Consider the following 25,866-nt stretch of genomic DNA (forward strand, 5'->3'; position numbering starts at 1 on the left):
CACCAAAAAATAAATAAATAAATAAATAAATAAATAAATAAATAACTCTTGCAAATAAGAAAAAGCAACCCAATATAAATGTGCGATGTATGTGTGTGTGTGTGTGTGTGTGTGTGTGTGTGTGTGTGTTTGGGGATGGAACCCAGGGGCATTCTACCTCTGAGCTCCAACCCTACCCTTCTTTTTTTTTTTTAATTATTATTCTTTATTTTGAAACAGGGTCTCGCTGAGTTGCAAAGCACCTCACTAAGTAGCTGAGGCTGTCTGCGAACCACCATCCTCCTATCACAAGCCTCCCAAATGCTGGGATTACACGCGGGTGCCACCATGCCCGGCTGTGTAAGAGATTTAGGAAAACACAAAAAGAAAGTCTCGAATGGCTATACAGCAAAAAACCAGGAAAAGTGTTCAACTTCATTAGTCATTAGGGCACTGGAAGCTTTAAAAAACACAGCAAGTAGCCGGGCGTGGTGGCGCACGCTTGTAATCCCCGCGCTTGGGAGGTGGAGACAGGAGGATCGCGCAGGTTCGAGGCCAGCCGCGCTGGCGTAAGAGACCCTGTTTCAAAAATATAAAATAGGTCTGGGAGTGTAGCCCGGAGGTAGAAGGGCTTCCAGGAACCCCAGTACCACCAAAAAAAAAAAAAAAAAAAAAAACCAAAAAAAAAAAACACAGCAAGTTACTAGTACACAGAAAGGCTAAAGTTAAAGTTGAAAATGCCAAGTGTTGTCCTGGGGCTGGAGCCCAAGGGAAGCCAGTCCTCCCTGACTCCAAAATCTATGCTCTTAATGTGAAAAGCCCCCATGGGCCAGAGTCCATGTGGTGGCCCTGCTTTAAGGGCCTTCCTTTAGCCCAGGTCTGACTGTAGGTCCCTCCCAACTGCAGGGCAAACTTACCTTGGTAGGGAAATAGCGGCTGAATTTGAACTTCTTCAGAGTAAAGGTCATGGAGTAAGTCCCAAAGAAAAGGATGAAGGACATGAGTGCCAGGTCTGGGATGAACTGGCAGGAGCTCCCAAGCAGGCGCCCGCCATAGCTCAAGCACTCCTTCTTGCTCAGCAGGGACCAGTCCAGCGCTGTGAGGTTAAGGGGGTTGTACTTGGAGAGCAAGCACGGGAGAGAAAAGGTCAGGACTCTCCTGGAAGATTGGCCACATCCTTCCCCCTGTGGTCCCAGGCAGCTGCACACCCGCCCACCCACTGAGGGGCCACAGTGGTCTCAGCAGTGGTGCTCCTGAGGACAGGTTGTGTCAAGGAATAAGCCAGCAGCTCCCTGGGGAGTCAGGAGCTGATGCGTGCTTTCTAGGATGCCAGGCTTTGCTAGCAAGGAGGAACAGGCTGGGGTGGGGAGGAGGCACTCCTTGGTAGGCTTCGGCCCTGCCCCAGTCCGTCAACTACAGAACTACTGACATCTTCCTCTAGTTGAGTGTATGTGTGTGTGTGTGTGTGTGTGTGTGTGTGTGTGTGTGCCCACGTGCACTCGTGTGTGCTGCGGGGAGGGTAATGGGGATTGAACCCAGACACATTCTACCTCAGAGGTACAGTAGACCTATTTTTTTTTTTTGTGTGTGTGTGTGTGTGTGTGTGTGTGTGTGTGTGTGTGTGTGTGGTATTATTAGGGATTGAACTCAGGGGCATTCTACCTCCAAGCTACACCCCAGCCCCATTTTTTATTCTTTACCTTTGAAACAGGGTCTCACTAAATTGCAGAGGGCCTCACTAAGTAGCTGAGGCTGGCCACAAACCTGTGATCTTCCCGTCTCAGCCTCCCAAGTGCTGGGATTACAGGTGTGCGCCACCAGGCCCGGCTATGTGCACATCATATTAATGTATATCCACTTAATAACATGGGACATGTTTTAAAATCGGATGTTTACAGTATATACTTAAAAGTATTCATCTGCAAAGCTCTGCGGGTACCCCGGGGTCGATCTCTGAGTTACCATGAGTTGGTTACCATCTCTGTGTCTGGGTTACCATGAGTTGGTCTCAGTTTCCCAATTCTCTTCTCACCCCATCTCCGAAACAAAAGCACTTGACGGACCTAAGGGAAGGGACTCACCAGAGAAGCGTTGATGTTGGGTGCTGGCGAGGCTGAGGCATTGAACACGGTTGTATTCACTGTAGGTAAGCACAGGACACGGGGACGGGTCAGAGGCTTCTGAGTGGGCAGCCTGCAGCCCCCGCTGGCCCTCGCCCTTCTCCTCTCCCTCCAGTTCCTTCCACTGCGAGGACATCATACCTGGCCCTTCCTCACCTGCCTGTCTCGTGCCTCCCATGAGGGATGGTGGTGGGAGGGAGCCGCAGGCCACCACTCAGACAACAGCTGGGCCAGTGTAGGACAACTCCTGCCCCACAATGAACAGCTGTCTTTTTTTTTTTTTTTTTTTTTTTTTTTGTGTGTGTGTGTGTGTGTGGTGGTACTGGGCTTCCTGGAAACCCTTCTACCTTTGGGCTACACTCCCAGACCTATTTTTACATTTTTATTTGGAAACAGGGTCTCTTAAGCCTTCCTGTTTCTGTCTCCCAAGTGTGGGGATCACAAGCGTGCACCACCATGCCTGGCTGAACAGCTGGTTTTAAAAACTAAAATAATAAATCTGGTGCTAAGACATGTTAGCGAATATTGTGCCTTGTGAACCCCTACTGGACACTAGGCCTGTTTCTGTGCTGTTAAAGACATTTTTATTTTTTATTATATTTATTTATTTATTTATTTGTTTATTTGGGTATTGGGGATTGAACCCAGAGGCATTCTACCACCAAGCTATACCTCCAGCCTAATTTTATTTCTTATTTGGAAACAGGATCTCACTACACTGCTGAGAGCCTCACTAAGTTGCTGAGGCTGGCTTTGAACCTGTGATCCTCCTGACTCAGCTTCCCAAGTACTGAGATTATGAGCATGCGCCACCACACCTGGTTTAAGGACATTTTTAAAGAACTAACTCCATGCCATGCACTATGCAAAATTCATACATATTCATCTCCTAAATCCCCAAATCTCCATAAACTGTCCCCATTTTGCAGATGAGGCAACTGAGGCCCAGAGAGACTAAGCAGGTTTGGGGAGAGCGAGGAACACCAGCCATGTCCTAACTTGCATAGAAACCCAGAAAGAAGTGTTTCATCTGAGGCTGCCTCCAACCTCCAGCAGGCTGCTCCAGGGTTGGATATGGCCTAAGTTGCTCGTTACCTGGGCAGGTGGGCTGAGTGGCTAAGAAACTCAGTCTTGACTCAGAGAAGAATATTCCTAGAAATTCTACAGACCTAGAAGTATGTTAAGATTGTTCTGAAGAAAGCTACACTTCTACCAGGCGTGGTGGTATGCACTTGTAATCCCAGTACTTGGGAGACTGAGACAGGAGGATCACAAGTTCCCAGCCAGCCTCAGCAGCTTAGTGAGGCCTTCCGCAATTTAGTGAGACCCTGTTTCAAAATAATGAACTAAAAAAAATAGGGCTGGAGTTGTAGCTCAGAGGTAGAATGCCCCTGGGTTCAATCCTCAATACTGGGGAAAAAAAAAAAAAAAAAAGCTACACTAACTAGAAATCAGAGATATCTGTTACTTTTCCTCTCATCACTGACCAAGAGAACAGGACGTACAGTTTTCATCAGAGAGAGAAGCTGGGCAAGACTGACTTGGGGCTGCCATTCAAATGCTACAGAATGGCTGGGCGTGGTGGCGCACGCTTGGAATTCCCCGCGCTTGGGAGGCTGGGACAGGAGAATCGCGCAGGTTCGAAGCCAGCCTCGGCTACTTAGTGAGGCTCTCAGCAACTTAGTGATACCCTGTTTCCAAATAAAATATAAAATAGGTCTGGGAGTGCAGCCTGGAGGTAGAAAAGCCTCTGGGTTCCACCCCCAGTACCAAAAAAATAAAAAGCTACAGAATGTTAGTGCTTATGCCCGAGGACTTCAGACACTTCCCCACTACCCTCACTACCCAGTGTTTTCAGGCCAGGCATCCTCTTGATGTCTTCTGCTTAGGTTATCTGTCTGTCTGTCTGTCTATCATCTATCTATACTGAGGACTGAGCCCAGGGGCATTCCGTCTCTGAGCTATACACCCAGCCCTATTTTATTTTCCATTTTGAAATAGGACCTTGCTAAGCTGCTCAGGATGGCCTTGAACCTGCAATCCTGTCTCTGTCTCCCTAAGTACTGGGGTTACAGACATGTGCCACTGTGCCTGGCTTCTTTTCTTTTCTGTCGAGAACTTTGTAGAGTTTGTGTGAAAACCACCTGAGATAAAGATGGAAGAGATACAACATGGAACATTCCAGAAAGGGTCCCAAAACACTCTAAAATTCTAGCGTGCGAAAAGTGGTACTCACTTGGGATTGGAAGCAGCCAAATCAGTGTTTGCAGCATCCGTAAACAGAATACAAATCAGTTACAATGGAAATGAAATGCAATATGAAGAGAGTGCCCCTGGACAAGCGTTTATAAAGAGCAACAAAGAATGCTGGCCTGTCACAGTTAGACTGGCTTTTGCAGTAAAACTAGGGGTATGGAACAATTAGCAGGAAGGTGGCCCGTGAGCTGGAAAAAACCCAGAGTTGGTTCTCAACTCCCTAGTCTCCTCCATGCCTAGAACTTTCCTTTCCATATCCTCCTAAACAAAATGGACTCTCTGCAAAGAAACTAAGGATATAATCTTCTTGGTATTAGTAGCTGGTAATGGTGTTAGTAGCTAATAATGGCTCACTACTACTAAATAATAGTCCGATAAAGCCGAAGTTCTCAAACTCGAGAGTGTGTCCAGAGCGCCTGGAAGGCCCATTAACCCCCAGAGGCTCGGGCCTTACCCCAGAGTTTCTGATTCAGCAGGTCCTGGGTGGGGCCTAAAATCTGCAATTCTGACAAGTTCTCAGATGGTGATGGTGATGGTGATGCTGTCTGGGGACTGCACTTTGAGAACCAGGACAATAGTATGGCCCAAAAGAATGAGGTGATACCAAACACCTGGGCCAGGCCAGAGGGGACGCTATCTGTAAACAAAGAGGCTTCATGATGCCCCTTGAGTCCCGTCTCATGTGCTCCCACATCCCGTTCCTAGGCTACTCCCAGGTTTGATTTCTCCTGTGGACAGATGACTCTCAGAATAGACAAAGCTTCTTATATGAATGTGGACTGTTTCTAAAAAGAGCTCAAGGACATGTGATTCTAAAAGTCATGTTTCTGAGAAATGTGTGCTTAATGGAATGAATCCAGCCTCATTCATGCCAGGAAAGCTATCTACCACTGAGATACATCCATAGATCCATAGCCATTTTTTTTTTTTCCTGGTACTGGGGATGGAACTCAGGGGCATTCTACCTACAAGCTATGCCCCCAGCCCTATTTTTTTAGTCTTTTTATTTTAAAAACAAGGTCTCACTGAGTTGCGAAGGGCCTCGCTACGAGGCCGAGGCTGTCCATGAACTGCAATCCTATGGTCTCCACCTCCCGAATGCTGGGATTACAAGCGTTCACTACCATGCCTGGCTGCACAGCCATTTTATAATTTTTTTTTTTAGACAGGACTTCACTAAGTTGCCTAGGTTGGCCTTGGACTTGCCATCCTTTGCCTCAGCCTTCCAAGCAGCTGGGATTATAGGCATGCACCACTGTGCCTGGATCATAATAATATATTAAGGAACTGAACAATCTAATATTTACTTATTTCCTCTAACCCAATCTGGGCATAGATATAAAACCCCCCAAAGAGTTCCATAAAATAGTCAGGGCCAACATTCCTCTTTTATAGCTAGGGAAACTGAAGTCTGGCATGCCCTTGGGCGGCCTCTGGGCCTCAGCTTTCTCTCTCTGAGTTCAGCCTGGTGGTGCTTGGAGAAGGGCGGGTGCATCTTCTGCCCCAGCTCTGCAGCACAGGGGCACTCTGGGTACATCCCACTGAAGACTTATGACCTTGAAGTGGGACAGGAGGTTAGACTCTATGTGGAACCTTGACCTTTTGGTTGATTTAGACTCTCAAACCAGTGTGAGGATCCTACTTTTTTTTTTTTTCTTCTTTTGGTGTGGTGCTGGGGATTGAACCCAGGGCATTCTACCTCCAAGCTATGCCCAGCCCGATTTTTTAGTCTTTATTTTGAAACAGGGTCTCATTACGTTGCGAAGGGCCTAAGTAGCTGACGCTGGATGCAAACCCATATCCTCCTTTCTCAGCCTCCCGAGTATTGGGATTACAAGTGTGCACCACCATGCCTGGTTTCCATCTATTTTAAGGTAAAGAAGGCAGGGACATTCTACCTCAGTACTATACACCAGTTCTTTTCATATTTTTAAAAAAATTTGAAACAGGGTCTCCCTAAATTGTTGAAGTTGGCCTCAAACCTGCAATCCTGCTATCTCAGCTTCCCAAGTACTGGATTTACAGGGGTACACCACTGCACCCAGCTGGAGATCCTTTTTACAACACTCTTGGCACATGGGCCTGCAGAGTCTAAGTAACTGGCTACCGACCAAGATGACCGATATCTCCCATGATGCCAGCTCAACCACTGTTAAATTCGTCCCTAAACTCAGCCAGCGTCTGGCTCCCTGGATCTTCTGCTTACCATTCACCTGGATTGAGGAGGGCTCTCACACCTGACATATCCTCGTGAGGCTAAATGCCCCCAGGCTCTCCAGCTGCTCCTTAGACGCCCATCACTTTGGCCTGGTCTCACCTTATAAGGTATGTGACCACCCTGGAGCAATGTGTTGGGGAGAGGTGTCATGTACTGATGGGACTGAGAGGGATTCTAGGCACCATCTGGTCTACCTCTGGCTTGAACAGGATCCCAATAGGTGTGGCCTCCACATCACCCCCATCTCCTATGGAGGCAAATCACGCCTTAATTCTTCCTAAGGTATCTCCACACCCTCTTGATTATAACCCTGGGTGCTGATACTGTGACTCTTGTTAGGGTTGCTGTCTCCTTGGTTTCTTTCAAAAAACTGAGTTTGATGCCCCATTTTCCCCCTTGGGACGCCAGGCTGAACAGCCCTTCTCAGAGGCTCACTCTGTGTTCGATGGGGAGCTGTGGTGATAGGGGAGAGTGGGAGGGCGGGCGAGTGGGGGCCCAGAGCACACGTGGGGTTACCGGTCACCTGTGTCGGGGGCGACGCACTCGCACTTGTAGGTGGTGATGTAGTCGGGCTTGAAGTCCATGTTGATGGGGTAGTTCCTGAAGGCACCGATCATCTTCTTAATGGCATCGTAGATGAAGATGAAGCTGATGAGGGTGGAGAAGCCCTCCTCCGTGAAGCGGGTGATATACTTGATGATAAAGCTGGCGTCTGTGGCCACCAGGATAAGGCACTGGATGGCTGAGTGAAGGCCAATCCAGAGGCGGAACTCCATGTAGTCCAGCCCATTGCCTCTGGAAGGCAGAGGGAAAGCGAGGGGCCTCCAGCCCCGGGCTCCTGCCTGTGCTCAGTTCCCCAAACCCTCCCAGACCAGCTCATCCTCCCCTCCTCTGGCACAGATGCTCTTCTAAGAAGAACAAGAAAACCGGGCCCAGGGATAGTTCCTAGGTGGGGTTGCCTGATCTTTGAGAATTCTAGGAAAAGATCTCATGTGGTGTTGGGAAGGTGCTAAGACACCATAGTGCTCACATAGCTGGTAAGAGCACTCAGATTGAGGAGAACACAAGCAATTTCAGGTGAACAGGGCTCAGGTGAACAGGGCTGGAGTGAGCTTTAGAAAGAGTGGAATCTAAACCCTTGTGTTGTAGATAAGGCGCTGAGCCTGGAGTGATAGGAGGTGCTCGGGTCTGTGTGCAACCTTCTGATCTCCAGCCCAAGACTTTTCTTTCATACACAATACACCGACTCTTGAGTCTTGACTGCTTGTGAGCAGAGTGGTAAGAATTTTTTCCTCCTCTCTTGCCTGGGTTGCTCCCTATGGGCTGTGCTAATATGCACTGAGATGACTTAAAGGCAGGTGGCTGGCGGGAGTCAGGAGGAGCCATCTGACAGCCCTCCCATAGTGACGGCTTTGGCACCTCCTTACCCCTGCTGGGCGCAGTCCTCTGCTGGCCTGGGCTAAGCACCCCGAGAACAAGTGCAGGCACGGGGCACCACCAGGGGGCACCTACTTGCTGAAGTCGAAGAGGAGCTTCTCAAAGATGAGGATGGGCCCGGTGCTGCTGAGGATGATCAGAGGCTGTCCCGAGAAGAGGCAGAACAAGGAGCCGGCCATGGCAGTGCCCAGGAAGCTCTCCATCACTCCCTGAGGACACAAGAAGTGGAAGACGCTAATAGCCATCCTCCTCCCAATTGTGATGACTGAAACTATCTCTGGACAATGCCCAATGTCTCCTCGGGTCAAAATTACCCCTGGTTGAGAGCCAATGCCAAGGAGTATGGTAAGCTGGGATGGACCCTGGGTGCCACAGGAGAGAAGGGGAGTCAGAAAGGCCCCCTAGATGTAGATATGGAGGCTGAGACTGAAGGATGAATAGAGATTGTCCAGGAGAACAGGGTTAAGTGGAGGAAAGAGAAAGAGTGTCCCCAACAAGGCAGCAGTGTGTGTATACAAAAGCTGAAAGGGAGCGTGTGTTTGAAGAACTTGAAGATGATCAGGACTGATAGAAGATGGCTGTAGTGTGGGTGAGTGAGCCAGGAGAGCCGAGAACGAGCATGCTGGAGCATGAGGCTTGAGAGGGAAGCATGAGCATGCCCTGACGCCACGAGGGCCACGAGGGGAAGCTGGGGTTTAGGAGTTAAGGATGAGGCCTAGTTCTGGTGCGGTCAGCTAGGTGAACCAGAGTGTCACCTGTTATGCTGGGAGAGGACCATGAATAGCAAGCAGGTCAGGAGAGGAGATAAGGGATGTGGTGTCACCTGTGTGAGTTGGGGGAATCTCAAGGGGCAGGCATACAGACGTGCCCAAGACACGGGACTGGACCTCCAGGAAGAGGTATGAGCTGGCAATAGGTGTTCATCACAACCTGTCCACGAAAACGGGTATTTTCAATGATTCTACCCCCGGTGGCATCCACTGGAGAGGACCCTTGCCCAGGAAACAGGTGGGCATCTCTGTGAAGCTATTTTTCCCAGGGAGCTCTGCATTGTTGTCATGGTCACAACTTACGAGTCTTCTATAAATATTCTTAATTCCAAACTAAGAAATCAGAGTTGGTTAAAACAAAAATGTAGGGGAGCCAGGGTCTGTGGCACAGGCCTGAATTCCTAATGCTTAGGGGAGCTGATCTCAGGTTCAAGGCCAATCTGAAGCAACTAGGCAAGAAAGTCAGCAAAATAAAAAGGGCTGGGGGTATAGCTCAGAGGTAGAATGGTCCTGGGTTTAATCTCTTGTATTCCTTCAAAAAAATGTAGGGAGAAGGCCACAATTAGAAACTCAACTAAATGTGATAATTAAGTTCAGTCAAGTATCAGTGAGAAAAGTTACAAGCAAGGTAGATGATTCTCCCTTAAAAGCCTATTTATATTATCTTTAAAATTGGTCATTAGTTTGTATTATTATGTTATGTCTTGTCAATATATTTTAAATTACCAATATATTTCACATTACTTATTATATTTAAATATTATTATTATTTTGCAAAAAGTGATGCCCCAAATCTGGGTGGTGGGTGAAAACCTGCTGTTGGGCTCATGGGATGAATTTCCTTATCGCCACCAGGTGGCAGCAGATTCTACTGACCTTACAATCCTGGCCCCAGCTCACACACACCTGATAGTTGTCGGTGGCGTCACCCAGGAGCCCACCGAAGGTGATTGCGTTGGTGATACAGCCGAGGTAGATGAATAGGATGGTAGAAATGGACTGGATGTGGAAGCCATCGTAGAAGTCACTTGGGAACCAGGGCAGCTTTCTCTTCACATCCAGATACAGTCCTCCAAAGAACCTGCTTGAGACAGGCCCGGGGCTGTTTTCTCACCAAAGACATGAGTCAGGGGGCAGGGATGTTTTTAGGGTCTTACGGAATCTGGGGTAATGAAGGGAACTTGACCAGGGTGGATGAGGACAAGGATCTTTCTGCCAGAACATTTAGAACCAGTGATGAATTCTTGCAGGACCAAAAGTTTTGTAGTCAGCACCATCCATACTGGGAAGAGTAGACATAGCCTGTCTGGGAGAGGGAAGGTCTGAATATTTGACAGTGAATGAGCATCCTAGAGTCCACAGATGATGTTCCTCCTCACAGCCCTGACCACCCACAGGGCTCCTGTGCTTGGTAAACATGGGTATGTCCAACTATAGGAGACAGGTTACAACAGAGATTCATTAAAGGCAGGCACAAACGCTTATAATTGGTCTCTTTGATTTCTGCAACAGCAGAGCTGGAAATTTTAGGTTTGGGAACAGTGTTTACTGTGAATCCCTGTTTCTCAACCTCAGTACTACTGATATTTTGGAGGGGATAATCCTTTGCTGGGGAGCTGTCTTATGCCTAGTGGGGTATTTAGCAGCCTCCCTGACCCCCATACTCTAGGCGTCAGTGGCATTTCCCCTCCAGTTGTGACAAATGAAAGTGTCTGGGCATTGCCGAATCTCCTGAGCCAGGCCGTAGAAAGCGAGGTGGGGATTAAGGGAAGGAAAAGTTGTTTTCAGCTGAGAACCATTGATATAAAACCAAGTGCATATAAAACATGACTTCATTCTCAAAGTCATCATTTGTACATAGCTGTACAGAATCATGTCCTTCCTGAAGTCTAGATCAACCTGAGTGATTCCAAGAGCCAGGAGAATTGTCTTGTTCTCTTGAAAGAAAGAAAGAAAGAAAGGAAGAAAGAAAGAAAGAAAGAAAGAGGCTGGGTGTGATGCACATGTCTGTAATTCTAGTACTTGGTATGAGACAGAAGAATCTCAGGCTCAAGGCCTGTCTCAGCAATTTAACAAAGCACCGCAACTTAGCAAGATTCTCAGCAACTTATCGAGGCCTTGTTTCAAAATAAAATAAAAAATGAAATAAGGGTGGGGATGTAGCGTGGAGGTAGAAGGGCTCTTGGTTTAATTCCCAGAACAAAAAGTTTTTTTTTTTTAAAAAAAAACTGTCCATTACTATGATTACTTAGAAATAAGGTCTTTGCAGAGGTAATACATTTACAATGAAATTATTAATGTGGGCTCACCTCCAATATGACAGGTGTCCTTATAAAAAGAGGACAATGTAGCCAGGTGTGGTGGCACATAGCTGTAATCTTAGTACTTGGGAGGCTGAGATAGGAGGATGATAGGTTCAAAGCCAGCCTCAGTACTTAGCAAGACACTGTTTCAAAATAAAAAGGGCTGGGGGTATAGCTCAGAGGTCGATTGTCCCTGGGTCCAATCCCAAGTACCAGAAAAAAATAATAATAATAGAATGCTATCTAAAGACAGAGCCCCTGAGCTAGGCATGGTGGCACACATTTGTAAACCCAGTATTTAGGAGGCCGAAACAAGAGGATCACAAGTTCAAAGCCAGCCTCAACAACTTAGTGAGGCTCTCAGCAATCTAGTGAGACCCTGTTTTCAAATGAGAAAAGAAAATATAGGGCTGGGGCGTAGCTTGAAGGTAGAATGCCTCTGGGTTCAATCTTCAGTACCAAAAATTAAAAAAAATAAAAAATAAAATAAAATAATGACAGAGCCTTACAGGGAAAAGCCCACATACTGACATGGAAGCTGGAGTGCTGCAGCCGCAAGTCGAGGAATGCAAGGATAGTTGGCTCCCATAAGGAATTAGGAAGAGGGAAGGAAGAAAACTCAGAGGGAGCAGGGCTCTGTTCACATCTTGATTTGGAACTTCTGGCCTCCAGATTGGTGTGAGAATACCTTCCTGCTGTTTTGCACCTCCTGGTTCATGGTATTTTGTTTGATAGCCTTAGGAAATGAATACAGGTACCAAAGGGTGTCCAATGAAAAGTTTGGGTTCCCTTCCCCAATCCTGTGCAGGCCTCCCATTCTCCTCCCCTGAGGAAAACCTTTCCCGATCCAAGATGGGCTTGGAGGGCACAAGGAGGGAAAGACTACGGTGGTCTACTCGATGGCCCAGAGTGGACACTACACACCATGGTGGGGAAGGACTCTAAAGAGTGCAAAAGAGAGAAGTGGAAAGGACAGCAGGGTGGGTCAGTTCTTGGGTGGGCACCTTCCTGTCCAGATAAGCTCCTCCCCGATTTCGTGCATGGCTGGCATCTCAGCTTCATCCCCGCTGCCTGCTGGGCCAGCCCCGCTGCCACCAGCCCCGCCGCCTCCACCTCCTCCTCCAGCTGAGGTGCCGCCTCCTCCCACGGAGCCATTCATTTGGCCCAGCTCGGCCAGGGAGAACACGGATTTCCTGGAAGAGAAAGGGGATGGGAAGACAGTGGGGCTGCTGATGTTGGGGGCCCCCCCAGACTGTCCCCCTCCCCGGACTGTCCCCCTCCCCAGACTGTCCCTGGAGCACTGCTCTTCTCCTCAGTAAAAATAACTTAAAAGACAGAGAAGCCAGGCGTGGTGGCGCACGCTTGTAATCCCAGCGCTTGGGAGGCTGAGACAGGAGGATCGCGCAGGTTCAAAGCCAGCCTCAGCTACTTAGTGAGGCTCTCAGCAACTTAGTGAGACCCTGTTTCCAAATAAAGTCTAAAAAAGGTCTGGGAGGTAGAAAAGCCCCTGGGTTCTACCCTCAGTAACACACACACACACATACACACACACGACAGTGAAAAGTAATCTAACAATACACTTGCTTTTACAGACATTTACTTTTAGCCATATTTGCTTCTGTTTTTTTTTTTTTTTTTTGTGTGTGTGTGTGTGTGTGTGTGTGGTACTGGGGATGGAACCCAGGGGCATTGTACCTCTGAAGTACAAACCCAGCCCTATTTTTTAGTCCTTTCAATTTTGTAACAGGGTTTCACTGAGATGCTAGAGCCTCTCTAAGTAGCTGAAGCTGTCCACGCGAACTGTGATCCTCCGGTCTCAGCCTCTCCAATGCTGGTATCACAAGCGTGTGCCACCATGCCCGGCTTGCTTCTGATTTTGTTTTTTTACAAAGAAAAATACAATGATACTAAATTGTTCCCCTAACCTCCTATCCTCCTCCCCACCACTCCACTCTCTCTCTCTCTCTCACACACACACACCTCTTGTCAGCAGAGGGCACCTTCTTGGGGGGCTCAATTCGGATATTCGGGTCCCATTCTCCCGGAGGAAGGACAATGACCTCATCCAGAAACTCATCAATGCCTGCGATCAGGTCTTCCCGATTGCGGGCTTTATAGGCCACGTCACTGAAGAGCTGGAGAGGAAGGAGAGAAGGGTCAGCTCTCCTGTGACATCCCTTCCTTATCCGGCTCTGGGAACACATCGCAGCAGGCTGCACAAGACTCGCTTTCAGCCTCTGCTCCCACCGCCAGCTCCTCCAGTGTGGTGTGAGAACATAGCACACTGGGAAACCAGGCCTTATTGGGCAGCAGCTCCAGGGGAAGACAGGCCATCGTGGACCCGAGACAGCTCTCCAAAGTTCTCCTGCCAGGCTTTGATGGAGTTACCTGACCTTACTGGTTTCAGTTTTCTACAGAGCAATCTTATTAGACTGTAAGGCCCAGTCTAAGAAACTCAGATACCTCCAATCCATTCATTACTCCCCAGCTCTTCACCCTTAGAGGCAGTGTGCACGCTGTCTCTGCAGCACGCTTTCTGACTTACAGATTGGATCAGGTCATGCTTGTGTTTAAAGCCCTCGAGATGACAGAGTGTGCACTCTAGGCTCTGCTCACAGACTTTCTGTCATCTCCGGCTCACTTCTCTGGCTTCACTTCCCGTCCTCAAAGCGCTCACACTGAGTCTACCTTGGACCACCTCCACCCAGCCTTTGCCTCCTAGGCTCGTGCTGGGCTCACCTACTCCCTGCTCATCCTTAGCTTAAGGCGTCCTCACCTGGGAGGCTCTCCTCAATTCCTGAGGCAGTGGGTGCATGGGTAGCTTTATTATTATAGATCTGTCCCTCCCACTTGATCGGCGCTCCTTAAGGACAGTAGCCACCTTCACTACCCTGCACAGGCCCTCACACACACTAGGTGCTCGAATGTGCCTGTTGGATAACTCAGCGAGCGAGCGAAGGTGCAGTGCTTGGTGCAGGCGCCATGACACGCAGGAGCACGGGCTTCCCGTTACCACTTACGTCATCTACCATGAGGGTCGCGATGGCGCGGCCAATTTCATTGTAGGATTTTGCTCTCCCAGAAGGTCCCAGCAGTATGAACAGAAATCTGCCAAGAAGATGAAGGAGAATGGTGAGAAAGAAAAATAGAAGCAGGTAGAGTGAGGAACTCTTTGGCCTCCAACAGTATCCACTGTGAACTTTTTAGCTCCCTCCCTGTGAATCTGACATTTGTGGTAGAAGCTTTTCAGCTCCCACTGGAGCATCTCCACCTTTGCTGCCCACGCCCGCCCAGCAGCTTCTCTCCCTGATATTGTCTCCTTTTCTTTTATGATTATTTTACTTTTACTTTTATTTATTTTAATATGCATTTATTGGTGCATTTGTTTGTTTGTTTGTTTGTTTTGCGGGTCTGGGGATAGAACCCAGGGGCATTCGAACTCCGAGCTACACCCCCTGCCCTCTTTTTTATTCTTTATTTTGAGACAGGGTCTCACTGAGTTGCAGAGGGCCTCACTAAGTAGCTGAGGCTATCTGTGAACCATGATTCTCTAGTCTCAGCCTCCCAAATGCTGGAATTACAATGGGGTGCATTTATTTTTATTTTATTTATTTATTTTTTGTGATACTTGGGGGTTGAATTCAGGGGCATTCCACCTCTGAACTACACCCCCAGCCCTTTTTATTGTGAAAGAGGGTTGGGTCTCAATAGATTGCTAAGAGTCTCTCTAAATTACTGAGACTGGTTTCAAATCAGTGATCCTCCTGTCTCAGCCTCCCAAGTACTGAGATTATAGAAATACCTTGCCAATGCCTGGTTTATGCCTGATTATTATTATTATTATTATTATTGTTATTGTTATTTTGGTGGTACTGGGGGTGGAACCCAGGGCCTTTTCTACCTCTGGGCTATACTCCCAGACCTATTTTATACTTTATTTGGAAACAGGGTCTCACTAAGTTATGAGAGCCTCACTAAGTAGCTGGGGCTGGCTTTGAACCTGTGAGATCCTCCTGTCTCAGCCTCCCAAGCTCTGGGATTACAAGTGTGCAGCACCATGCCCAGCTATGCCTGATGTTTTTTTTGTTTTGTTTTGTTTTGTTTTGGTGTGCCTGATTATTTTAAATAAACTCTAAAACTTTTTTCCAGCAAATCTCTAGCCTTAGGGGTGTCCCTAACAGTTCTATTGCTAACCGCATGGACTTTGAGAACAGGCACAGCGGCGGTGTCAGTGGCTCTCACCTGGTGGGGACAGGCACCTCGGTCACCCCGCCTAGCATGGCCGACTGGATAAGACGCACAAACGCGATAAATGGCTGGTCCAGAAAGTCCACCTCACCCACGAGCACATTGGAGGCTTCCGAGTCCTTGGGGATCTTCTTCATGAACTTATTTTTCCGCTGTTTGGAGAGGAGGAAATGAGATACCCGAGAATATTCCACATGTTCTTCCTTCCTTCCTCCCATTCAGACAGCACTAGAGGCCTAACTTTAAAAATTTCTCCCAGCACTTCCCAAGACACTGAAAGAAATAACCAAATGCTCTCCCTGAGTCCACAGATGAAGAGATGATGTCGCCTAACCCCGGAGACCAAATAGGCCCTTGTCGATGGGAAAGAACTGGCTGTGACTAGATCCCTGAAGCCATCCTCGATGGGGGAACTGCTCCACTGTGTGGGCTGAGGGGTCGGCCCCAGGTCTCACCCATAGCCTCCTGTACTGAGCCGACAGGGACTGCAATGCTGCCCCTTGGTGGCAGAAGGAAGGACAGGCCTGCTCTGATGGTTAGGGTGGATGGGCTTTGTTTTCTCTTTATCACGCTTCCTGGCTCATAGAAACCCCAGGATCAGTCTCCAAGCCTGAAGAAGACTCTGTGCCCCCAGCGCACCCCGAGGGGACCTCCTGAAAAACCCATAACTTCTAAGGCTTTCTAGCTGACAATATCAAGGTGGTCCTTGCAGTTCTGCTGACTACTGTCTGTCTAGGGCAGGAAGACCACACAGAGTAACAGGGTCAAGCGATGTGACAAGCCCTCTGCCCAAACTCATTCCCACCCTCTGTGTTTATGACTTCATTTTCTGTGTCCTCTTTTATGATGAAAAGACCCCAGGTATGGACACAAGCTCTTCTTAGTCCTTAACATCTTAGAATAAATTGCTTTTTCAGATTGCTTTCCATTTGGGCAGTGAGGGGATGGACAAGGGACAGAGATGACCTTAAAGGAGAAAGGAGGCCGGGCGTGGTGGCACACGCTTGTAATCCCCGTGCTTGGGAGGCAGAGACAGGAGGATCGCGCAGGTTAGAAGCCAGCCGCGCGCATTGGCTTAGGAGACCCTGTTTCCAAACAAAAATGTAAAAATAGGTCTGGGAGTGTAGCCCGGAGGTAGAAGGGCTTCCAGGAATCCCAGTACCACCACCAAAAAAAAAAAAAAAAAAAAAAAAAGGAGGAAGGAGCGGGAATGCTTGAGGGCAGGGTTGGTTTCCGTCTCTAGTGGCAGACACGGGAAGGGGAAGGCCAGTTCTGAAGGGAACGCCTGTGGATGCCACAATTTCCCCTCCAAATTCTCATCGGATGGAATCTTTCCTTAGGCATAGAAATGTCTATTTCTTGTAGACTCAGTGGAGACACAGCTCCCTTGCATCTCTTCCTGTCCCTGGGAAGGGATCTGATTGGGCATGGGCATGAACCAACAGGTCCTTCCCCTCTGTGCCCACAGCTGTTTCCCAACTTGGCTCTTGAGGGGTATAACACATACTGGAAGCTCATGTGAGCAAGGGCTACCCCTTGTTATTTATTTATTGATTGATTGATTTAGTGGTACTGAGGATGGAACCCAGGGGCTTTCTACCTCCGGGCTATACTCCCAGACCTATTTTATATTTTATTTGGAAACAGGGTCTCCCTATATTGCTGAGAGCCTCACTAAGTAGCTGAGGCTGGCTTCAAACCTGCGTGATCCTCCTGTCTCAGCCTCCCAAGTACTGGGATCACAAGCGTGCGCCACCACGCCCGGCTCCCCTTAGCATTTTAAATCCAATAGGGAAACCCAAAACTCCACAACTATCCAGGCAACCAGAAACAGCCCCAAGGATCCTAAGACAACGAGAAGAAGCAGGGCCAGAAGTTGATGGGAAGGCCAGAGCCCCCAAATTCAAAAGTCCTTTTGCTCCAGGCATGGCTAGCTGATTAATAAGCAGTGTTCTTTAGGATGGAGGGCTGGGTATACCAGGGTAACCACTGTCCCCATGCTCCATGCCCCTAAGCATTAGTCTGGGGCTAAGGCTCATGGGGAGGAAAGGAGAGGAGGGCAGGAGCACCCTAGAAAATGAGGCTTTGAAAGCAACACCTTTGGAGTTATCCAGGAGAAAAGAGGAAATAAAACAGAGCCTTGGTCCTTCCTGGAAGGTTGTGACATATTTGGTCAGTAGGTCAGGGTGGTGACATCACAGAAATGGGGTCATGAGAGAGTGTTCTGATCATCCTGGGCTGGTCACAGCCTGACCTTTGTCTTGTCCAACCAGGGACCCCACTGACTCCACAGGGATTCTGACCCGGGGAGGGGGGAGGCTGAGAATCCACCAGCTTGGGATGGTTATGAAGTTTAGCTTTGCACAAAACAAGAATGGAGAAAGAGGACAGGCTTATGCCTCTGGGCTTACACATAAGAGTACCCATGGGCATACAGTCCACAGATGCCACAAATGGACAGTGGCACCAGGTGTTGGATTTCAATCCCTACATCAAGAAAGCATTGACTGGTAAAAGCAATAGACAGTATTACTATCTCCTCTTATACCGTCATTAAAATAGGTTATGAAGGTCTGGGTAATCCTTTCTTCTCAGGGCTTTACCACAGAATGAGTGTTCCTCTCCAAATATTTCAATATACTGACTTGTTTCAAAATACTCCTTATAAGGGCTCCTGAGTCAGGATGCCTGGATCAAATAACGGTTCTGCTACCTCTCAGCAGTGTAGACTTGGGCATGTTATTTAACTACATTTGGCCTCCCTGGGTTCAGCCTCCATGTTCTTTTAGTAAAATGAGAAAGAAAATAGCACCTTCATGATGCATAGAAAACTTTTGGCATGGCATAGCATGTGCAGTGCTTAGACCTTCGGTGTTGGTTGCCGTTATTATTGTTAGGGGCTGACTTTTGTTTTTGCCTTGCATGAAACTTGAGGATGCCTTGAAAGCCTGGAAGACGCCCAAGCTCCTGTGGACTCCTCACTAAGTTTCAGGTTTCTTTAGTTATCTTTTCTCCTTTCTCCTTGGGGCACAGGTGAGGGGACCAGAAAATATCAAGGTTCCTGGATGTGGGCCTGAGGAATCTGATCTCCTAGAGGGAGATGAGGGCTGATGTTCTGTCCTAGCCAAGGAAGAAGATGAACTACTGGGCAGTCTGATTAACTCTCCTTGTTCTCTCCATGGGAGGCCCCACTTCTTCCTCTCTGCCAGCCTCAGCCCCATCCCATCTTTAATAGTGCTTATGGATCATGGGGTCCCAACAAATCCCAAGCTCAGGGACAGCTGGCACCACATCAGATAATGTCACCCAATCTTAGGGCCTGACACAGAGCCAGCCCCTGGGATGCAGTCAGTACCTGAATAGTGAGTTCAGCAGAGTCATCAAGGCAGCCCAGTACCCCCAACAGGGTTGTTTCAGGGGACCACCACTCCCTGTAGGAGTAGAGTTTTGCCCACAGCGGCTCTCTTCCCTGGGAAGAAACTCAAAGGTTTCTTTCTGCCCTGGTCCCCCACTGCAGCCAAGTGCAGGGACTTCGCTACCTGGTCTGTGTTTGGGGTGCGAGAGATGTCATTCATGCTTCTGCTTTGGGCGTGACCTAGGAGAGAAGGAAAAAGAGTCTATCAGGGAAGCCGGGCTCCCATGGGTCCTTTTCCCTTGGCCCCTACTCATGCCTCTCCCGTGTTCAAACACTAAAGCAAGACCTTCTCTCCCTTAATCAAGAATCTCCATAAGTTAGCATCTGCTCACTCCTTCCCTTCAATGGAAACTTTCTTGAAAGAGTAGCTAGACTCCAGGTTCCACTCTTCTGCCTCACGTCTCAATCGACTGCACCCTGCTCTCTGCCAGTTGGCCCCAGCACCATCTTGGACTTTACTAAGATGTCTTCTTCAGGTACAGGCTTTGTGCCAGGTGAGGGCGAGAAGGGGGGCAGAGATTCATATTCAGATGAGGTGCCAGTTGTCACAAAGCTTGGAATTTGTTGGCAAGAGAGACCAGTTTTGCCTCTGTCCTCCATGAGAGTCTTTAGAGATGGGCTGAGGGTACAGGCTGGCAGGGGAAGGGAGATGGGCTCCCTATGGGGACCACAACAACAGTGCATTCTCTGAACTGTCAAGAGTTCCTTCTCCTAGGAATCAGCTTTTACTTCCCACAGCAGCCCAAGCCAGTGGACACACTCAGACTATACTTTCTTGGGATGGGGCCCATGGCCACCCTTGCTTCCAGAACAGCGTTATCCTTGGCTCTTCTCTTGTTCCATCCCAGGGTCCTCTCCTGCTTGGCTCTCCCCGGGGTCTTGAATCTGTCCTCATGCCCTCAGAGGCTCCCCTCTCCCTCTCTGGTCAGTCATATGCACTCCCATTGTTCCCAGTGCGCCCAGGCTGGATCTCCAGTTCCATCTCTCCTCTGAGCTCCAGACCTGTTGGAGCAGCCTCACCTGGTGTCTTAAACTCAGCTCAATTTCTTCCACCAAATCGTTTTCCCCACAGACACAATTCCAGTCGGCATCCCTGATCCTACCACCAGCCACTCAGAGGAACCTGGGAGTCAGCTCTGGCTCCTCCCTATTCCACAGACCAAACTTCCCACTAGCCTGTATGTCCCACCCGTCTTTCCTCTCTTGGGTCTTTCCCCCTTCTAGTTTATTTGTTCTCAGATAAAAGTGCGATCGATCATGGCATGCTCCTGCTTCAAGCTTTTCCTGGGTCCCCTGAAGGTGACTTCAGGATGACATTTGGTTTCTTTTGTGAGGCACACGGGCCCTTTGATTTGACCCTCTCTTCCCCTTAACCCTTGTCCTCCTAGTGAACTGAGCCAGTGGGCTTCCCTTGACAGCTCCTTCCCTTCGCCTGCTGTGTGTGTCCTTTGTTTAGAACACCTTCTTCTGTTGGAAGCCTTGTTGATCATCAGCTTGGAGGTCACCTCGGTCCAGCTTGGGAGGGGCACAAGTGAGCACAAGTGCCCACTGGGGAGGGGCATGCAGACAAATCCCAAGGACCAAATGAGACAGTACGCAAAGACCCGAACTTCCTTGTTTACCCTTTCCTTCCCTGATTCATCTTGATGTTTTTCCCTGACTCATTCCATGGCTACTTTGCTGTCTCCTGTGATTACAATGTTTTGGTTAAAACTCTCATAAAAGCAAGATGTTGGTAGAAGGACAAGTAGGAGACACCTCTCTCTCTCTCTCTCTCTCTCTTTCTCTCTCTCTCTCTCTCTCTCTTCTCCCCCAGCCCCCTCTGCTGTCTTGTTTCTCTAATAATAATTAAAAAAAAATCATTATGACTTCATTGTCGTTCATAAATGAGACTTCTAATCAATCAATCAACATCAACGCCATCTGCAACATTCTTCCTCCTTCCTTTTTCTGGAAAACTCCTGTCTATTCTCCAAGACTCAGTGACAGGTCTCCTCCTCTCTGAGGCGTCCCCATCTGCGGTCCGTGCACTGGGCCACCTCAGGGTGGGGTGCACAGCTTGGCCACGACCCAGTTCACACAGGGCTGTAGTCACCTGTTCACACCTCTTGTCCAGGCTCCCAGGAAGAAGCAGCGTCAGGCACAGAGGCACCTGGTACAAGATGGTGACTGAGTGAAAGTCTTCCCCACCCCATGTCCGATCACTGACCGCTAGTCCCTGCAGCATCACATAGAATAACAAAGCTAAGAGACTGCAGGACTAGGAGAAAAGCCTGGAGCAGACGCCTTCTGTGGCAGAGGTCGTGGCCAGGGGCCACGTTCCCCCCAGGCATTCCTCTGGCCTGGGCTACAGCATAGCTCCAGGCTGCATCTGTTCCTATGTCAGCACTTTAATAAAAGTATTCAAAGGAAAATAGCCCATGTCACCTTTTCTCTTCATTTTCCAAGTTCTTTCTTTTCTTTCCCCACAGCTGTTTACCCCTGATGAACCACCTGAGGAGGGCCGACGGTGACCTTTCACCTCACAAGCCCCCTAATCCATTCCGAGCAAACTCTGCCCACATCTGTTGTTGGGGGTGATGAGTCTCCCCAGTGATGGGAACACCATCTGCCTGGCTTGGGAAGGAACCTCGCTTCTTTTAATTTTGTTTCTAGGAAGAGTTCTCATGAGAGAACAGGGGAAATGATTGGTTTAATGAAAACAAAGTTGTAGACTAAGATAAGCACACCTAGAACCTAGGATCGCTATTGATTAGGCCAGGAATTGTTTTAGAGCTCCATTTTCCAGAGGAATTCTTTGGGCGATGATGGGTGTTAATCAGGCCCCGAGAGTAGCCCAGGTTAGGTGTCTCCTGGTGCATGTCCTGAGAACGCTAGACAGATCCCGGACCCCGCCTCCTCCATCTGTGAACATGTGGAATTCCACACCCGTAACAGCCAGAACAAAGCTGTCACTGCACAGCAGGGCGCACACTCACACAGGTGTCCGTAGTTGGCACTTTGCCGCACCCTCAGGTCCTCCGTGGAGCGGCGCAGGCTCGGACCAGCCGCAGGGCTCCGGGCAGGGCTGCGATCTGGGAGGAGGAACAGACAGTGCTTGGCTCAGGCAGCCTCGCTGCAGCGCGGGCTCTCATCAGCCTGGTACAGTCGCTTGAACTAAATAAAGCCAGCCTGCAAGGTATGACTCTTCTCCTTCCAGGAAGAACTTGTTGGAATTGAGTTAATAATCTGAATAAGATTATAGACAAAATATTTGTACTGTTGGACGTGAGCTAGGTACACAATTGATTAAGCTGGGGCCGGGCGTAGGAAACTGCTGTGCTCATTTGTGGTTCCACCACTTCCCGGCTGTGTGACCTTAGGCCAGTGTTTTAGCCTCTCTGTGCCTCGGGCAGCTCATCTGGGGATGAGGACAGCAGCTGCCCCATAGGTCATGGTGAGGATGAAGGGAGCTTGCACAGGAAGAGCACTCCCAACACTGCCTGGACGTGGCGGGCGTGAGCGGGTATCTGCTATCACCCTGCTATGCCGAACACTTGCCCATTTTCACAAAATTCATTTTCAGAGATTCCTTAAGGGTCTTAGCAACTTCCTAACTTGGCAACCCTGTCAACTTGGTTCTGGTTCCTGCTTCTATCTGGTGGTTTCAGCAGGCTCAGAGTCTCAGGTACCAAGAGGAGGGCCAGAGATGGACAATCCACTCTCGCTTAACAACCCCGACTCTGCTACTCAGAAGACCCGCTGCACCCTAGATAAGCAGGCTTAGGGGGACCCGGCCTCTCCCGCCACCTCCATGTGCTCCACGTTCTGCTGAGGCTCTTGGCCCCAGTGGAAAACTCTCGGGCCCTCCTAAGCATGCCGTCCTGCCGGCACCCCCCAAGTGTGTGAGATTTCCAACCTGCCCTCTCTCCCTGGCAGACTCCAGTCCTCTAGGGCAGGGCCTTGGAGCCCCCACATGATTATAATGTGCAAAGCAGGCTGAGAACCAACTCTCTCCTAGGAATTATTCTGCTCTGGGGGGTGCAATATTGGGGTGCAACTGGGGTCCCCATAAGCCTGCCAGAGAAGGAGGCTGAAGGATCCCCAGCACCTCAGAATTGCTCCAGGTCATGAAGTCAGACACTCCTAGCTACTAAGGTGAGGTCACCTGGGCACTGGCCCAACGCCCACCCATGGACAGCACGCTCACTCGCGGTGGAGGAGACCGACTTCCCGATGTCCACTAAGGAGCGGTGGATGGGCTTCTTGGTCTGGTGGCGGTGCTTCCTCAGGAGGACGTAGCTGACCCTTTCCCGGAGCTCCGGCCGCAGCAGCCCGTCCTCGATCTGCTTCTCAATGACATCATCTGGTAGGGAAACAAACACACCTGGTCCCTAGGGCAGAATGAACACGAGGCGTGGGGCCTTCAGTCTCACCAGTTACGAAGGGACTGAGAGTGAGCTACAGGTGACAGGGGATATGGAACAGTCCTGGCCCTGCCACCAACTATGGAAACCGGCAGTTTACGAACCCGAAGTCCCTGCGTGTACCAGGGCGTGTGCATAGCCCTGTGTGCATAGACGTCTGCTCCTTTTATCGACATTGTGAAAAGTAAACAAAAGACCATGTGTGCAAGTGCCCCCCAAAGCACAAAAGAACTGTGTTAAATGGTTTTAGTCCTACAATGAATTCTTTTCAGAAAAGTATTTTGGGCAAAATCCTTCTGTGGAACAAAATTCCTAGAAATTTTCAGGGACAATAAAAGAAGCTGTCTCTTCCTTCTGATATCCCACTAAGTGGGATTATTCATCCTACAGATGAATAATGATCAGCCATTTTTGCCCTGAAAGGAGCGTGTTATCATGGCAACAGGTGTCTTCGGAGACAAGGTGGAAAAGCCCCTCTCCCTCTTTGCTGCATGGTTGGGCAGCGTTTCAGAGAGTGATCGATCTTTCCTTGGATATAGAAGCAAACAAAACACAGAACTGGAACTTGGCGTGGTGGGGTCACCGCATGGGGAACATCAGAACCAAAGCGGAGAACATCAGAGCTCTGAAGAGTCAGGTGGGGTTCAGAGCCACAAGTCAGTCACGCAAACCTGCAGGTGGGCACGAGGCAGGGGGAGCGCCCTGGTTTACAGGCACCACGGGAGAGATGCCACAGCGGCCCCGTCTCACCTATGATCTGTGGCAAGGAGCCGCCGTCCAGATCCAGCAGCACCGTCCCCGTCTGCAGGCAGGTGCGGAGCTCAAAGAGGCTGTGCAGGGACAGCGTGGACACGTGGGGCTTGCTCCAGCGCTCGCCTCCTTCCTCTACCTTTTCTTCAAACTTTATCCACCTGGAAGAGGTGAGAATGGGGCTCCGCATGGCCCGTCCTCTCAGGAGGCCCTACCAGGCTCTCCTCCGCAGCAAATAGGCCCATGGGCTCCTGTTGTTGGCGGCACTGGTTGTCAACTCACATGTAGAGGATCTCTGGGGGTGCCTGCGCTGTCCCCCATCCTCCTCATGCCACCATACTAGGGACAAGTTGGCATCCAGAGGCTGGCCATGAATGGGCATGAAGGAGCCTATGGATCAGTACAAATGTCTTAAAATTGGAATATGGTAGCCGGGCGTGGTGGCGCAAGTTTGTAATCCCTGCGCTCGGGAGGCTGAGACAGGAGGATCGCACGGGTTCGAAGCCAGCCTCAGCTACTTAGTGAAGCTCTCAGCAACTTAGTGAGACCCTGTTTCCAAATAAAGTATAAAATAGGTCTGGGAGTGTAGCCCGGAGGTAGAAAAGCCCCTGGGTTCCACCCCCAGTACCACCAAAAAAAAAAAAAGACTAAAAAATGGGACTGGGGGTGTAGCTCAGAGGTACAATCCCTGGGTTCCATCCCCAGTATTGCAAAAATAAATAAACAAATAAAAATAAATAAATCTATAAGCAAAAGTATAAGTGTATGAACAGTCAATGTTAGGAGAATATTACATTGTTGGAGAACATTGTGGAGAAAGACATTCTAAACACTACAGAAAACTGCAAAGGAAAAAATTGACAGATTTGGTTACATTAAAATGAAATAAATGATAACTTCTGTATAAGAAATAAGGTATTTTATCAAGTTAAAAGAAAAATAATATGTTAGGGAAAACATTTGCTACACACAGAGCCTCAAAAGACTAATATTTATAACAAAGCACCTTTAAATTAATAAGAAAAACTCAAATTGTCCAATAGAAAGTGAATAATTCTGAGAAGAAATGAAGGTGACCAATAAACAGATTAAAAGATGCTCAACTTTACTAAACTGAGAGTTTCTAAATTACTACAAATGAGCCGGGCATGATGGCACAGCTTGTAACCCCAGCATCTGGGAGGCTGAGACAGGAGGATCGCGGTTACAGCTTCAGCTACTTATCTGAACATCCTTGGCTTTTGGCTAATAACTTCTTTAGCACAAATTCTCAAAGTGTGCCTTTTTATATTTATAATATATTACATTTAATGCAATATATAGTATATGACATAATTTTATATAAATAGTACATAAAATACATAATTTATTACATATATTTATTATACAAATGTAATATATTACATTTATGAAATATATCACTAAACTGTAGACACGTACTTTCTCCTGGAAGCTCATGTCAACGTGCACATAAAGTGTCTCCAACTCAAGTATTTTTATTTTTTTCATCATTGATCATTTAGTAATTGGAAAATTATATGACATTTGCATTCTTTTATTTATTAATAGTGAGGATAAACATTTTCTCATAGGTTTCATAATTATGTGAGTACTTTCCATAATCGATGTTTACCTTTTATTTTTGTTTTGGTTTTGGTTTTTGGATCTGGGGATGGAACCCAGGAGCATTTGACCTCTGAGCTACACCCCCTGCCCTAATTTTCATTCTTTATTTTGAAACAGGGTCTCACTATGTTGCGGAGGGCCTCAATAAGTAGCTGAGGCTGGCCGCACGAACCGCGATCCTCCTGTCTCAGCCTCCCAAATGCTGGGATTACAAGTGCGCGCCACCACGCCCGGCTCGATGTTTGCCTTTTGATTAAATATTTCTCTTTGAGAAAACCAAGCAGCTAGCAAGCTCTGGAGGGATTAGATGGACACAGGATGGGAGATTTGATTGGGGA

General features: G+C 48.6%; 1 protein-coding gene across 4 annotated transcripts in view; it reads right to left on the bottom strand.

The window, feature by feature from the left end:
* SLC4A5 (solute carrier family 4 member 5) overlaps positions 1–25,866 on the bottom strand; it is a gene marked incomplete at both ends in the record, with an annotated part of 91,180 nt that overhangs the window by 24,386 nt on the left and 40,928 nt on the right. For all 4 annotated transcript variants that reach the window (XM_080711013.1, XM_080711015.1, XM_080711014.1 and 1 more), the window contains 13 exons: positions 897–1,097; positions 2,061–2,119; positions 7,097–7,368; positions 8,086–8,219; positions 9,687–9,861; positions 12,088–12,276; positions 13,064–13,218; positions 14,104–14,191; positions 15,326–15,483; positions 18,871–18,926; positions 21,725–21,820; positions 22,936–23,091; positions 23,903–24,063. In XM_080711013.1, coding sequence (XP_080567139.1) covers positions 897–1,097; positions 2,061–2,119; positions 7,097–7,368; positions 8,086–8,219; positions 9,687–9,861; positions 12,088–12,276; positions 13,064–13,218; positions 14,104–14,191; positions 15,326–15,483; positions 18,871–18,926; positions 21,725–21,820; positions 22,936–23,091; positions 23,903–24,063 — 1,900 coding nt within the window. The remainder of the gene's footprint in view (positions 1–896; positions 1,098–2,060; positions 2,120–7,096; positions 7,369–8,085; positions 8,220–9,686; positions 9,862–12,087; positions 12,277–13,063; positions 13,219–14,103; positions 14,192–15,325; positions 15,484–18,870; positions 18,927–21,724; positions 21,821–22,935; positions 23,092–23,902; positions 24,064–25,866) is intronic.

The sequence above is a fragment of the Muscardinus avellanarius genome (assembly GCF_963383645.1).
Source record: "Muscardinus avellanarius genome assembly, chromosome: 15".
In the NCBI taxonomy this organism is placed as follows: domain Eukaryota; kingdom Metazoa; phylum Chordata; class Mammalia; order Rodentia; family Gliridae; genus Muscardinus; species Muscardinus avellanarius.